The 16,412-nt window shown below is 34.9% G+C and overlaps 1 protein-coding gene across 9 annotated transcripts in view; it reads right to left on the bottom strand.

Moving 5' to 3' along the window:
* Nucleotides 1–16,412, bottom strand: part of SNX29 (sorting nexin 29) — a 116,989-nt gene that overhangs the window by 86,542 nt on the left and 14,035 nt on the right. For all 9 annotated transcript variants that reach the window (XR_005931398.1, XR_005931399.1, XM_041120108.1 and 6 more), the window contains exons 5-11: nucleotides 13,622–13,802; nucleotides 11,653–11,723; nucleotides 10,542–10,790; nucleotides 8,093–8,462; nucleotides 7,242–7,360; nucleotides 3,206–3,287; nucleotides 2,620–2,702 (exon numbers count right to left, since the gene is read on the bottom strand). Coding sequence is in view for 7 of the 9 variants with exons in the window: in XM_041120108.1 (XP_040976042.1) it covers nucleotides 2,620–2,702; nucleotides 3,206–3,287; nucleotides 7,242–7,360; nucleotides 8,093–8,462; nucleotides 10,542–10,790; nucleotides 11,653–11,723; nucleotides 13,622–13,802 (1,155 nt within the window). In the remaining 2 variants the exon portion in view is untranslated. The remainder of the gene's footprint in view (nucleotides 1–2,619; nucleotides 2,703–3,205; nucleotides 3,288–7,241; nucleotides 7,361–8,092; nucleotides 8,463–10,541; nucleotides 10,791–11,652; nucleotides 11,724–13,621; nucleotides 13,803–16,412) is intronic.

Raw genomic sequence — 16,412 nt, 5'->3', positions numbered from 1 at the left:
TTGTGGTTAAGCCCAACTTTAAAAACTGAAGAAAATTATAGTGCAAAAACTAAGTTCCCAATTATTTACTAAAAATAGCACTATAATCAAAGAACCTTGTAAAGAAGGACACAAGTAGCATCCTTATAAAATGAAAGTTTTGGAACTTCCTTTTTTTCCACTGCAAAAACAAAATGGGGAGACTTGTGCTGGTAGGACAGATTTTTCTGTTGTAAAACAATGCTGAAAACATAATCTTCCAATGACGATAATTAGAGCAGAAATAAAGATGTTTGTGATTCAAGTACGACAAGATAAATACGATTTTTTTTAAAGCTGGAAAATGACATAATGGAATAGGCGCATAAATACAAAACTTCTGACAAACTTAACTCTTCATAAAATTGGTTGTAAGACATAATGATCTGTAAAATAGGGCAAGTTTTCATATGATGTCTTAACATACACAGCGGAACACTATGGATTAGGATTTCTCGAGTGGTATTAGTATTTTTTTGAGATGTACCTGCTGCTAAGTTAACCTATACCTTACAAATGCATGGGACAAATTCAGGAAAATCATTCAAAATGGCAGAGATTTTAAATTACAGCTTCTTATAACATAATTTGCTACCCTGCATATCAAAAGAACCGAGAAAAGGTTAGTACTATACTAGTAAATTGGAAAGGAAGCAGGAAAAGAATAGATTAAAAAAAATTCATTTCAGGCTTTGTCTTCAGAATTAAGAAGCACAAAAATCTAGTCACTGGAGACCTCAGAGCTTTTCTCACTGCACTGCTGCATTCCATTTTTCTTGTCTGATGTGTTAGAATTAGTTGCTATGCAACCAAGCTATAAGCCTCACCATTTAATAATTCTTCTGCTAATTGCAAGAGAGAAAAAGAGCTTCAGTGTCTGGCTTTGTCATAGCACTGAATTCTTCCTGTATGGAGTATCTACGACCAGCAACAATGAACTTGAAAAAAGCATTTTTATTGAATGTATCTGGGATCAGCTGTGATAAAGGTATTAACTTACATGTATAGTCAACTGAATTTTTATTATAATGATAATTAGATTATTTACTAAGTGTTCTACTGGCTTTATAGATTGTTTTGATATGCTTCCCCACTTCCTTCCACCAGAACCTTCTCTGAAATAGGAAACTAATGACAGCATGTATGCTTCTGTTGACCCTGTGGTTCGTTTCACTTACAAATTGCTAAGTATCAAGAACTGAAAATCTCAAGATTTACTTTCTAGTGTACAGCTGTCTTAACTACACATAGGAACTAACTGAGCAACTGAAGGAAACCAATTGCGGCCCCTGCTGGTACCTAATACACCTACGAAACAATAAAATCAGAAAGTTTTCCATTAAAATTCTGTTACTGAAAAAATAAAATAAAAATGTAAGAACGAAAGGATATCGTAGTAATAACATGAGCAGAGAATATCCAGTGACCAAAGTATCAGGGTAACTATCAACAGTAACTCCATCTACACCTTCAATTATGTCACTTAAAAGTCTCAAACTAGTTTCCCACTTCGTAAAGAACTTTGTAAGAAAGGATTTTTCAGCTTTGTAAAGCTCAGTCAGGAGACCCATGCCAGAGCCTGAAACAGTACCCAGCAAAAATGCATGGTCTACCTTCCTTAACATATGTTGACACAGATATTGTTTGAATGTGACATTAGAACATGAGATTAGAATAACTTAAGGGATCGTGCATTTTGATTATTTCATGAATCAATTTCAGAAAAGAATTTTGGCTGCATCACTTCTAACTTCCCAAATGTCATAATTTAAAATCTGTATATATTTAAATTTATAAAAAGGAACAGACAAACACACATCCCAGAGCTTTAGGATCAAAGCCATATCCACCAGTTCAGTTACAAAACTTTCTGTACAGTGAGGAAAATAAAACCATATTGGCTTACATGTTTAGACAGCTAGTCACTTTAAGAACCAAAACTTTGTTCTACAAGTTTATGTGAAGAAAAAGGTTAAAGATGGGGTAAACAAACTGCCTGTACTTTTACTAATCTCTTTCTACCGCAAAGGTTATTTTATCCTGTCCAGCTCAACTCTTCACACCACTGAAAATATGACTGTCCTCCACCTTAATCTTAACTAAAGTTTTTGTTTATGAAAGCCTATATTTGTATTTGGAGCAGATTTCCACATCAAAACCACAGACTGAGCGTACATAGAAAGAGTTCTGGGTTGGTTTGGGTATTTTTCCAACTAGGCATTACTGAAAGCGGGCAAAATATGTAAGATCACATCAGAACCAACCATTAGTGTTTTCAGAGCTTGCAGAGATTAAAAGATGTTAATCAAATTAAATCATTATTGTTCATTTAACTATTCAAGCCACATCTGGTATAAGGATGACATTAGCTTCCATTAGCTTAGAGAAGCTAATGCCATACCAGTTGCAATGAACCATAACCTGTGATCTGCCAATTCAAAAATCATTTTAGAGCAGTCATTTCTAATTTCACGAGCACGTCAGAAATTAAGTGCTGTATGCCTCTCTAAACACATGTTACTGAAATAAAAGTAGAAATGAAGAGTTATAGGACTTTCAAAGTTAATTCCATCAATCTAGATACATCAAGAAAGTACTTACTAATTGTCATGGATTCTGGCACAGTGGCTGAAGGCAACATACTGCTTAAAGTATTCACTTGAGCTGGAGGACTGACTTCCACTCTAGTCATAAAAGCACAATATCATCAACAAATGACAACAAAATCCTGAATTCAAAACTCAACAAAAAAGCATTCCAGAAACTAGAATTGTCATCATATTCACCCATATTCAATCAACTTATGTTTAATTATCCTTTAATGTATCTGTTGTGAGTCTGATTTAAGAATACACACAAAATATCGAAATCAACAGGCCATGGAGAACACAGTAAAAAATACCATAAAAACCAACATAATACCTATTTTCAAAACCAGGAGGCTAACTCTGCCTGTTATTTGACAGGACTATGTAACTTCAAGATAATTAGGAAAAGTACAATATCAGAAACTATGCAAAAAGGGAAGTGTAGGTTTTTGTGTTTGTCTTTCCAAACATTTGCAAAAGTACCCCGATAAATAGTTTGTTTTCCAGTACTGAGTAGCTACGCATTAGGTAACAGTATCAAGTTGGCAGCTACAGGGTGAAGATTTTTTTCTTTTAAGAAAAACATATTTAACACATACCTGTAAGGAAGATCAGATCTTCTTGGAACCAGTTCTACCGCATGAATAACCTGTTCATGCCCCTCCCCATTCTCCAAGTTATCTAAAGTAGAATGCACAAGCATTAGCTTTCTTCAGTTAACAGTAGCTAAAAAATAAAATAAAATAAAACCAAAACCAGAACAAAGGTAGTTACATTTTTAACTAGAAATACTCATCTTTTAGTAAAGACTTTAAAGACTTTAAATTCTTTCTCCAAGGTTGGCTTCTGCATATTCACCTTGAATGCCAGCAGGATTGTAAAGTCCCTTTGGAACACAGCCATCAGTTTAGAAAAAAATTAGTATTGCACAACTAAATTGTAATTTAGATGTACATTTTACATTGATAACAATGTTGCAAAGCTATGAAGAGACTTCTTACTGAAGTTATTTTTGCAAGCCGCAGGAGTTTAGCCACCACATGGCATCTGATACTCATTACAAATCTGTTTGTGACTTGCAGGAAAAGAATTTGTGGTTAGTCCCCAGTATGTGAAACCTTGCAAAGACACCAGTCCTTTATGCATTCCCAGCAGAGCACCATTGCTTTTCTCTGGCTTCTTATACCTATGTACCAAACATCAGGAATCAAGACAGATGAGGTATTTTTTAAAAAGCATTGATAATATGCATCTGTCCACAGATCCACAGCTGTCAGGATCAAAATATACACATCACTGGGCCTGTCATTAAGGTAGGTCAAGTGGAAAGAAACAAAAATCACATTTTATTGATGTTTTCTGCATCTCACTATGTAAGGGTTACAAAGTTACCATAAAACAATCCTAAAATCATGAGCTAAAACAGCACAGAATTTAAAAAGCAGGAATTCTAGGAAAAAAGTTAATAGGAATTAGAGTTATGTCAGAATGACTATGGAGGAGAAAGTTCATTTTTTAAGCTGTAGAGTTTACTGAAGCTCAGTTCCTAAAATGCATCCTCTATTTTTGTTCCAAGCAACTGAATTTTTATTCAGGCTTTCTCATCTCTAGGTACATGGAGATATGATACACCCTGGCACATCCCTGAAGCACTGCAACAGACTAAAACTGAAAACACTCATATTAACATACAACACTATAGATTAAGCTGTAATCTATCTCAAATATATATGTCTTGTTATTTACCTGTATTAAGACCTATAAACCAAAATATTGGGTTAAGCTATATATTTTACAAGAGCTCACTATGCATGTTTTAGCAAAAATGTTGTCATGATAATAATGAGCTTGCCAGTTACTGGGCTGAACTGCCCTCAGAAAAAGCTAAGCCACGTTCCCTCTGGTATCATTCATCTAGCAAAAGTGTAACTTCCAAAGTCAAGGAAACAACTGCCTAAGGCAGCTTTCAATCTCATCAAACTGTCATTATGGCTGGGGAGAGGGTGGCCATGCCCATGTGTATCACTCTCCCTAACAGGCTGACATTTGGGTTGTATGATGGGCCTTTTAGTCAAGACTGCCTGCACACTCTGTCAGTTCAGGATGTTCAGAAGGGCCCAGTGACAGCATGGGAAGTTGAAATCAGGAAATCAGACAGCAGAATCTGTGTTGCTGTTTCCTGTAACTGATGAACAGCCCTTTCACCAGCCCAATGCCATATCGTTCTGGCTTGCATGCTGGACCATAGGGTTTATCACAAAGAGGGGCAGGAGGAGAACTGAAAATATCTGTATACTGTGCCAAAAGGGATCTGAATGGGCCTGTTGTTGATCATCTGTAATAGTCTGAGCATTATCTTCAAAACAGTTCCGAGGTGAAGCAAGATGAAAAAAGGGTCTTTGGTATCTCCTTAGTAAAAGTAAGCCCCTGTTATACTTACTGTTGTCCTCTCTGGTCATCTGTCTCCAGTACTAAGTCTTGGCTTGGTCTCCTGACTTTTGATTTCAGCTACAAACCCCGAGCTCTAGCTCCTGATGCCTCATGATGTCTGACTGGCTACTAACTCCCACAGCTCAACTGCGAGCTCCCATTCCACACACCCCATCCTCCATAAACAGGGACATTTACTTGTATTCCAGATTTCAATCTGTTGCAGTCAGCAAACACTTATAAATCTATGGACTTTTTCTAACAGTTTCTGTATACAATTTAAGAGAACCTATGCCACAAACAACATAATGTTTTCTAAATCCATTCCTTCATAAATTGAAAAATGTGGGAGCACAAAAAAAAAAAAAAAAATGAAAATTTACTCTTTTTTTTTTTTTTTTTTTTTCCCAACAACCGGTATTTCTTAAGAGGTACATCTTAAAATACAGCAGAGGGCAGTACAGCATTATTTTATGATTCACATTATTTTTATCACTGAACTTACAGAACTGAATTACACTTTTTCATAGGCCTTCAATCACCAGTCCATTTAAACTCTTGGCACATGTAATGCAAAAAATAGGAAATATTTTATAATTAAAACATTATTTGAATGCCACTGAGAAGTTTTTAAGTGGTCACTGAAATGAGAATGTATACCCTAAGTTTTTTAAAAGCAATTTTTTATGAACAACTAGCAAAATACTAAAGGGGGATAGGGTTGGGGGGGTGGTGGAAGTTTTTGGTTTGTTTTTGGTACTGATACAGATACTGGAAAAGTACCAGGTCTTCTCTTCCATACCTTTGACCATTTTCATCATGTAGATCTTGCTTCAAGATCTCCAAATGGTCCACATCATTCTTGAAGGGCAAGTACCCCAAACTGCATACAATACTGCAGCTGAGATCATATCAGAGCCAACTGAGCATAAATTTACAAATGACACTTTCATTTATGCATGTCTGTATGAAGTGTGCTTTTACTGCAGAAGCATGGCACTGCTAATTCACTATCAGCTTGTGACCCACTATCGTGGGTCTCCTGCAGAAAACGACTTGAGTATACTGGCAGATGAAAAATGAGATGAGCCAGCAACTGGTGCTCGCAGCCCAGAAAGCCAATCTTATCCTAGGCTGCATAAAACGAAACATGGCAAGCAGTTTGATGGAGGTGATTCTCCCCCTCTATTTCACTGTCATGAGACCCCACCTCGAATACTGTATCCAGCTCCGGGGTCCACAGTACAAGAAAGGCATGGACCTGTTAGAGTGAATCCACAGGATTCAGGAGGGTCACAAAAAAGATCAGAGGGCTGGAACACATCTCCTATGAAGAAAGGCTGAGAGAGTTTGGGTTGTTCATCCTGGAGAAGGGAAGGCTCAGGGGAGACCTTATTGTGGCCTTTTAATACATAAAGAAGGCTTACAAGAAAGATGGAAAGAGACTTTTTACCATTGCCTGCAGTGACAGGACAAGGGGCAATGGTTTTAAACTGAAAGAGGATACATTTAGATTGGATATAAGGAAGAAATTTTTTTACGATGAGGGTGGTGAGACACTGGAACAGGTTGCCCAGAGAAGTTGTGGATACCCCATCACTGCAAGTATTCAAGATCAGGCTGGTTGGAGCTTTGAGCAAACTGATCTAGTGAAAGATGTCCCTGCCCATGGCAGGAGAGTTGGACTAGATGATCTTTGAAGATGCCTTCCAACCCAAACCATTCTATGATTCCCGTATCCTCTTCTGAAGAAGTATTTCCTAGCCAATCATTCCTCATCCTGTATATAAACAGATAACAGCTTCTATTGAACTGCATCCAATATTTGACACTTTCTCCAATCTGTCAAGATTAATTTGAATTCAAATTCTCAAACACACTTGCAGCTTATTCCAGCTTAGTGATAAATAGAAAATGAATAAGGATACTTTCTATTCAACCATCCTAAACATTAATAAAATACCATACAAGACCACAGCTTAATCCCAACAAAACTCTGATTTGACATTGATAAATCCTCCTCAACTAAATAGCTACTCAAATGGACAACACTGATTCAGATCTAGAACAAATTTTAATTGAACCTCCCATCCCAGTTGTGCAGTATCTCCTATGTCCTTACAATCCCATTATTTCTTTACCATTGTCCCATGTTAGAAATTCTGTTATGAAGTTTGCTGGACTTCAGTATATTAAAATACCTACCTGTTTGGGAGTAAGAGCCAACAGCACTGACAGGAAATAGAACATCTGAGTCATCATTCAGGACCTGCAGAGGAGTCCAACTGCATATCTGAGAATTGCATGAGCCTATTTCATGAGGCCTGCATTTAAAACAAACAAACAAAACAACCTATTTATACAGTCAATATTCACAATGCTTGTATTTCTTTCAGAGATATCACTGCAAGAAAAATCTTTATTTCAATCTGCCTGCCAGTTTGTTGGTTCAGACATACATAAATTCATTAAAGATCAGACCACTCCTAAGCAGATGAGACAAGCAGTGTTTGCCTCTCTTTCTCCAAAGAGATTTCTGTGTCAGAAATAAAGAGGACATATTAGCATCTAAAATTGTTCTTTTTCTCTCAGTTTTGTCTTGTCTTGTTTAACTACCTACTCTGATGATAACAGGCTTACTCTGTTTAAAATTTGTGGTTTTACTATGAAGCCAGAATAGAGTTGATATCATACTAAGAATAAGGAAACTTCAAACAGGCCAGAATTATAGCCTGGCTATATCATGCAATAATTTCAACAACTGGGAACCTCAAGGAGAACATGTCTGAAATCTCAAAATTTTGCTTTTCAGTGGAAGTTAGAAGCAAAATACCATCAATCACAGTGTCCCAAATGGTTTAAACAATGGGAAAGAAAAAAAAAAAAAAAAAAAGAGGGGGGAAAAAAGAGAGGCAGGGGAGGGGAGAGTAGAGAAAACGTATAGTTCAAGTAGTTATATAAATTTGCCAGTATCCATGAAGGAAAGGGGCGGGGGGGGAGGTGGTCACAGGGAGGACCATGGAAAATTTACCACTGGTTCCTGCAACATTACTTACTTTTCAGGAACTTCAGTTTCACCTTCTGTGCCTTTATTTCCTAATGTTTTTCCATATAGCTCATCCTCTTCTGCATCTTCATCATCAATGCTCTTCACATCTAGTTTCCGGTATTCATACTCTCCATTCATGAATACTGAATTGCTCTTCCACGAATGGTTACTTTCATTCCCATTCAAATTTCTTCCAAGAGTGCTTTCAGATGAGGGTAATACAAAAACTGAAGATCTGTCTATACTCTCCTCTGAACTTTCTCCTGTAATCAGAGTCTTCGTGGCATCCCCCAAATTTTGCTCATCTTCCTCTTCATCAAACGAGATAATATTTGTCACTCTCTTCTTCTTTTTTCGATCTTTTTTATATTTCAAATCTAGGAGCAACATAAAGGTTTACATAATTAAGAAAAGAGAAACAATGTAATATATTTGGGTTTTTTTCTTAAAAGAAGTCATGTACTAAATGAGTTTAGTAAAGAAAAAACCAGTTATATCTACAAGGCATTTCATTATCTTCCCATACACAAGAGCTTTTAAATCTTTAACTACAGTCTTTATTTTATATGCCTTACATAATTCAGATTTTAGAAGATATTTTGGAGGTGCATTCATAACAGTATTCAATTCGAACTGGAAAAGAAAGTTCAACAAACTTATAAAATTAAATTTAAAATAAAAAATTAGCCTTCCTATCGCTTTCTCTAATGTTATATGGCTAGTGTATATTGCAGAGCATATCTACACAACAGAGAAAACATGAAACACCTCTGCGGAGAAAAAGTTAAAAAGAACAAACTCACAACACAAACAAAATCCACAACTTCCAATCAAATAAAGTTAGTTTTGTCTATATTCTGGAAATTGAGCAGTCGGTTTTCAGAAAAAGAAATTAAACTGGCTCCCTTTCTCAGCTAATTAGCTCTTAGTCTAGAAATACACTGAAATTCTCTCTGATTACATCACATCTATGCTGAGACAGCACTTATTTTTAAATTATTACCTATTCTCACTGATTACAATGTGCACATGAGGCTAAATGATCTTGCAAAGTTGAAGCACTCTAAGAAATATAAGAAATTTACTCACCAAGAGAACTCACATTGGAACTAAACTCTTTTGTTTAATTCAAGTCCAGCTGTTACATAGCCACAAAACACATTAACATACTTTTAAGAGTAAGAGGATGTTAAAACACATTCTGAATGCAAATAGAATTCCAGCAAAGAACATAGACTTTAATGAAAACATCTGAACATCTGACTTGCTCTAACATTCAACATATAATGGCATTTGAACAAACCCAATCTTTTTAAAGTGAAATTTTATTGTAAGTTGTACATTACATGTACTGCATACACATGTACTGTACACTTAATGTACGTTATGTTGTAGAGTCATGTGCAGCATATGGTCAATTATTCTGTTATTTCATCTTGCGAGCCTTTTCTATATTAACAAAGTGATTCCAAGTCAAGTATCACCTACTATTTTAATCTCATTTAAAGTGCTAAATAACAAAAGCTTTACCACAAGTTTTTTTTGAAAACCATGTTTTGAGACAAAGTCTATTTTACATCCCAATAAAAAATAGATCTTATCTCAACTTCTATTCCTACCAGATAGCATTCACATGTAGGGTTTTGGTTTTTTTTCCTTTTTCACATAACCAAAACAATTTAAAGCCTAAACTCAAACTTTGTTTCTTAAGTGACAACCACATAAATCCCGGAATCCTCCTGCAGCTTTGTACCTTTACAAAGCAGAACATTCTTTCAGCTCAATTTCTGGAAATAAAGATGATAAAATATTCCTTTGCTATTTTTGGAACTGAAAATGTATAATGAATATCACATTTTGCTTGATTAATTTCAAATTATAAGAGATTAAGACTTTGGCTCTTTGTGAGTAACTAACATCTTACAAACTGGTTGCAACACTAACACATTTAAAGGTAAAAAGAGCGTATGAGTGAATTTTCATTTGTGGTGATTACCTACTTCATATAGGAATTCAGACTGTAAACATGGGCGCTGCTTGAAGAAGATAACAAGCTAAGATTTTTACCTGATATATAGCAACAGATATATGCCACTGTATTTCCAACTGATAAAGTGTCAAAAGAAAACACATTAAAAATGAAAAATCATTACATCAGAAACTGCAAGGCATAATCTTATGAATACGAAATTGAAATTCAGGCCACAAGCAAAGCACTTGACCAATAAGATAGTGTACCTTCCCTCTCACAGTGATATAAGAAATCTAAATTACACATTTATCATCCAGTATTCACACCAGTATTTCTAAAGAATTTCATACTTTTTATTTCACACTCAACTAGTTTGTATGTGTAATGCAATTATTTTTAAGGTTTTTGTTCCATAATAGCGCATTAAACACATTTCAATATTTTATAAGCTTCTGAATGACACTAACATTGCAAAAACGCTTACCAGCATTTACATTCTTTGAGAGAACAGGAGGTGGGTCAGTGTCTTGATCAGGTTTCATTAGAATCGAGACAGCAGATGATGCAGTTATCTCTCTAAGGAGGCTGCTAACACCATGAGTGGATTCTTTCAATAATGAGGTTACATTTTGCGTTGATTCCTTTAACAAATCAGACACAGTTGGTGTGCACTTGCTCTGCCCATTTAAATCCTTATTATCAATGTTGATTGCAAAAAGAATGGAGTTCAGACCTTCAGATAAAAGAAAGAAGAAAAAAAGACCAAAAACCCACTATATATTTCATACTAAAGTCCAAAGATAGAACCTAAGGATTAACAAAGCTATGACATGTAAAACATTTTTCCCCCAAAATTTCCCACTGCTCTCCATGCATGAATTCTTCTTTCATGTACCGTTCATTCTTTTTCAGATTATATTCAAGCTGATGCAATCAGTTCTGAATTTATCTTGATAGCTGTTCAGCTGCACATTAAATAAGCGGTAATTACTGTGAACTTGTTTATTTATAACCTTTTATTTAAACCCATTTCACTACAAACTTTAATATTTGTTGGTTCCTATATTCTATTAACAAACACTCCTGTGAATCCTATCTTGCAGAATGAAGCATGTGACCATGTGTCTGAGAAAAGGGGCGTAAAAGGTAATAATACATCACTTCTGTGGTCAAACTCTAGAAAAGTAAATTATCTGTTATCATTCCTTACTCTTACTCTCTCCTTCCATGTATTTACCTATAACTTGGGTCTTACTATAAAAGTCTATCATTGCTCTTTTCTAGTCAGGAAAAACCCCTTTTGTTTTCTCTAAACTGTGCTAGTTTTTAAAAAAAAGTTAGCCTTGACTGATGAAGAGTTAGAAAATTTATGTGAAAGACTTTTAAACTGTAGGAGGGCCAGATCCAGTGCCTTGTTCATCAATTCATAGCATAAATTGGCATACCTTGACTATTCACCCTGAATGTGCATCTGGCAAACATTCTCCACATAAGCAAAGAGTGTGTTAGAGAAGCTCCTCACAACCAGAAACAGATAAAACATCCCAAAATGAAGTAGTTTTCCAAGAACAGTAGCATTTAAGGGAAAGTCTTACCAGCTGCCATCGTAGGGATCATACTAGAACGTTCTTCATCCATCATAAAAGACCAGTCTTCATAGAAGACACTATAATTTGAAAGGGAAAAAAAAAGGGGGAAGAAAAAAAAGAATACGCAGTCCTATATTAACATATATTCCACTTCTAAAAGACATGAAAATGCTGAAAGATAAGTATGAGTACACCAATGGATGAAATTATATGTCACAGTAACTCCCTGAAGCCCCAAAATATACAGAACTGTCTGAACAGTTATCAAAGACATGCTAAATAGTAATTTACCTTCAGTTTTAGCTCTGCATTTTTTTAGGGGCAAAAAGCCACTCGGCAATGAGGTTCATACTACATTGGCAGTCACAATATTTCTCTACGCTTATTGTTATATAAGTTTTTAAATAACTATAGTTGACCATAATTACCAAGCCATTTTATAAAATATTGGAATACAAGAATACAAACAAAAAGATCCACTTCATCTTAGGCAATCTGATCTAGTGAAAGATGTCCCTGGCCATGGCAGGGGGGCAGGACTAGACGATCTTTAAAGGTCCCTTCTAACCCAAACCATTCTATTATTCTATGATTTGGCGACCTGTTTCAATAACCAAAACCACATCAACTACCCTAAATAGTCAGAGTCAACTAGGAATTTGGATGTAAGAAAAAAAAAAATATTAACACGAATTTCACTGTGAACACATGAATTTAGTTGTTCTAAACCTGGTTCTTTTTAGTAGCAGGATGCTGTATTTTTACTATCAGCATTCAGTTAACTAAACATAAAAACAAATAGCAAGAAACCCTCAACCTATATTAAACAATTTGGACAGATTCATTTAAAAGTTTCCAAAACAGGTAAGAATTGGGGATGTAAACTGATTCTGTAAATCCCATTTGAATCTGGGCAACATTTAAGTCTTAAATATTCTGGACAAGCCTTTTTAGAAATATTTCATGTACAATGCAGAGAGAGCTGATAATCCTGATACTGTGCAAGTATTGCTACAAGTATGAGAATAATTAGTGACATAGCAATCCAATGGTTTTTATATTTTTTTTCCTTTGCTGCTTCATTCGTCTTTATTTGATTTCATATCAAAATCTGTCTTGCAAGAAAGCTACAGAGAACTTGAACAGACTAAAAATGAAAAGGAGGTACTAATGAGCTCAGTTCTGGCAATAATCTTATCCAGTACATCCATTAATTGACACAAATGGAAAGAATGCCTTTCTGCTGAATCCACTGGACTCGATCAAGCTCAACAGTTCTTGATAAAAAAGGAAAATACCCCAAATTTGCAAAAAGAAAAGGAGCTGAAGATGCATGAGGAAAAAGGTGGGACTCAGTTAAGTATGAACTTAAGTGCATTTTGCACATCCAAAGTACCTTAGGATTTCACAATGCATAGTAAGTTATTCTCAGTAACTCTGTAAGAAGGAGGTTTGCAAACTGGTACAAAACTGCTTCAAAGTGATCTGCAGTAGTAGCTACCTATCCCTTGACTGCAGGAGCTTTTCAATTACAGGATGAGCATCTCCAAAAGGCAACAGGCAACTACCATTGACGAATTGGTAAGATCAAGGCTGCAACTGTCTACTATTATTTTAATGGAATGAGAGGGGCACCTCAAAGCTTGGTGTCAAGGTCTCAGTGAGGAAAACTGTTGGAAGAACAGGGAAGTGAAGATGGAAATGAAGATGAGGATAGAAGCATATATTCTCATGTGCTAGAATGAAGCCAGTTTCGGGCCACATGTTGATATAGGCACAAGCCACTATCCTAATAGCTGCCAAATTTCAAAAATGAACAAAACAAAAGTATGAGGTTAAGTGGCTTCACTAACAGAGCAATTAATATGGTCTATTATTACAGCTGTGGTTTTTGGTTGGTTGGTTGGGTTTTTTTTATCTCAGTACTTCATTTGTCAATACATTTCCTGCATTACAAAGATATCAAATACAGTACCTGAGTCGATTCTTATCTGCAAGCAGCATATGAACATATCTTTCCAGGGAATGTTCATTTAGTGCACAGCGCAACCAAGCCCGGCCTCTACCAATATCTGTAGTAATTGTCTTCAGAGAGTAAAAGCGCTGCAGTTCATGTTTATTCAGAACTTCTTTCACATAGTACCAAAACACTGGCTCTGGAATCAAAAAATAATAAAAAAAAAAAAAACACCCAAAAATGCTAAGCTCATATCAGAATGCATTTACATGCAATTTTGTAAAACAAGCAGGTAATGATATATAACTTTGAACAAAGGTGAATCATTTACCATCTTCATATAACTCTCCAGTTAAATAGGTTATTTATTTCTACAGAACTTGGGCTATTTAAACACTTAGAACTTTCTACTTCACTGAAAAGCCAAACACACATATTAAAGGATTCTATTTTACATTTTTAAATAGAATTCACATTTAAAAGCACATATAAGCTAGTATTTCATCCATAGAACAGATTCACATGTTCAGCTGGTAATAAATTATGCAAAGGAAAAAAAATTCTTTAGAACTCTATCTTACTGCTGATTGTGAAATGTTAGAAGCTAGGTCCAAAGGAACTGGTAGCTCCAGAATTTGCAGACATGCAAATGACAAATTCATGTTACTTTAAAAAACAAAAGTGTTACATTTAAAATGGAACAATACCCCTTTCCACTAAAATACTTTCCTTGCCCTGCCCCCAAATATTGATAAATAGTTTTTTTGCAGTTGCCTCAAATTTCTCAGAGGTAACAAAAAAAATCTACATCCATAATTGTAAACATACAATAAAACACCTAGTATTTTACATATTCCTGTTTCTTAACTGAATAAGAACATATTTTAAGGACATAATTATTACAATTCACCTCTTACCATTTTCTCAGGGTGAAAAGAACAACCAAACATCAGATGATTCATCTGTAAGACTTGAATCTTTACTATATGGTATAGTTTGGCAATCACTAATCATTAATGTTGCATCAAACACATACTGCTTGAAAGTATCTTAAAATATAACATTAACAATAACATTCAGGTGGCTTTGTTTTGTTATAAATATAATTGCTTGAATAACTAGAACAGTTTGAACACTGTTAATCTATACAGTTAGAAACATATTAAGAGACTGTATTTAAGGCAAATAGGATATTTTTAAGAGCAAAAAAAAATCTGAGAAACCCAAGCATTACAAAAAATTTAAAACATATCAGTCTCTCAAGGAAGCCATGCTGGTACTCCTTTGGACAGTTTAATGAATGTCTTCATTCAACAATTTTTTTTTTTTTTTTAAGTTAACAAAAAAGGGAAAATTATTCTATTGTACAAATGAATGGTACGCTATCACCTCAAATATCATGTTGGCTTTTGATCATAAACTCAATGTAGGCAGCATAAAGCAGATGTTTAAAGACGGGTAAAAAATTTCCTCAAAGACACAGAAAAAAAAATGCATGAGAGGAAACAGATTGATCCTGCCACTCCTTGCTTATCACTTTTCTAAATCTTTTTAAATGGAGTAAGAATTTTAAGAAAAGGCCATCCATGATGCTTCTCCTTCTCTCTGCTAAATAAAGAGCATGCAGTCAGATTTTGAATAGGTTTTCACTACAGTTTATGACTTCTTTTGGTGAAATATTCTCATTTAAGGGTATGGGGGTTTTTATTAATCTCTGCTGAAAGCCAAATACAGCATTAGATTAGCAAAGTTTATAATACAGTTTTAGACACCTAAACACGTAACAAGCAGGTTAGACTCATTAACTAAAAGTTTTGCCAAATATGTCTGACAGCTATGCAAGAATAATCCAGAGCTCTTCTAAATTAGACAAATGTGTAAAACACACAGGACCAATTGAATTGACAATGTAGGATGTAAAACTAAAGATATATTTTGCTGAACTAGGACCTCATAGGCACGTTAACATGCAAACAATAAGGAGGTCCACTGAACATTTAAGAGAATTCAAATACCATATGTCCTACTCCTTTGGCTTCAACTTACTTGATCTGCATTTCAAAAATAAAACACATGCATATGTAAAAAAAGCACTCTTTAAAATGCCAGATATGTATCAAGATGACAGTGATTTAATTGTTTTTTGTGACCAATTCACTCTTCTGTCTTGCTAAAGCTCAAAACAATACTAAAGTAGGAAGTGAAAAATATTATAGGAATATAGAAAATAAGCAGATTTCCCCTTGTGCCAAGAATGAAATTCAGTGTTTCTTGGCATTCTGATTATTTAGATATCAAGGATTTTGAAAAGCTTCAAAATTTGGATTATCATCAGTTTTTAATCAAAATCCATCCAATGGAAATAAAGTAAGAGCATTCCATACTCTAAGTCCCTCCATGACATACTTTATAAAAACAGTAATGTAAGTGGCATTTTCAAATCACTAAGTTCTCTTATTTGAGAGTAGCGTTAAATGAAAATCCAAGCCCTAACTGTTGATATTTTCATAGCAAATAATCCAATTCTTGTTATTCAGAAGTAAGATCATTTTAATTTCAGTAAAATACAATTCGTACAATTGTACTGTAGGCAGAGAAGACAGTGACATTATGCAATTCACCCAAATATTAATCACTTTGTGAAAACAGTTTATTTAGTTTTAATAATATCACAGTTCCAATAACTGCAATACCATCAATCATTAATCAGCCCTAAACAGCAGTCATGTCTCAAGCTGAAAGCATAGAGATCAATCTGAAGCCAGGTTCAGTGCCTTCTTATGCAAAAAAAAGTAAAGAAAACAATTTA

Source organism: Aquila chrysaetos, chromosome 25 (assembly GCF_900496995.4).
Source record: "Aquila chrysaetos chrysaetos chromosome 25, bAquChr1.4, whole genome shotgun sequence".
Taxonomy (NCBI): domain Eukaryota; kingdom Metazoa; phylum Chordata; class Aves; order Accipitriformes; family Accipitridae; genus Aquila; species Aquila chrysaetos.
Note: the sequence above shows the minus strand (reverse complement) of the source record. Positions and strands in the feature narration are given on the sequence as shown.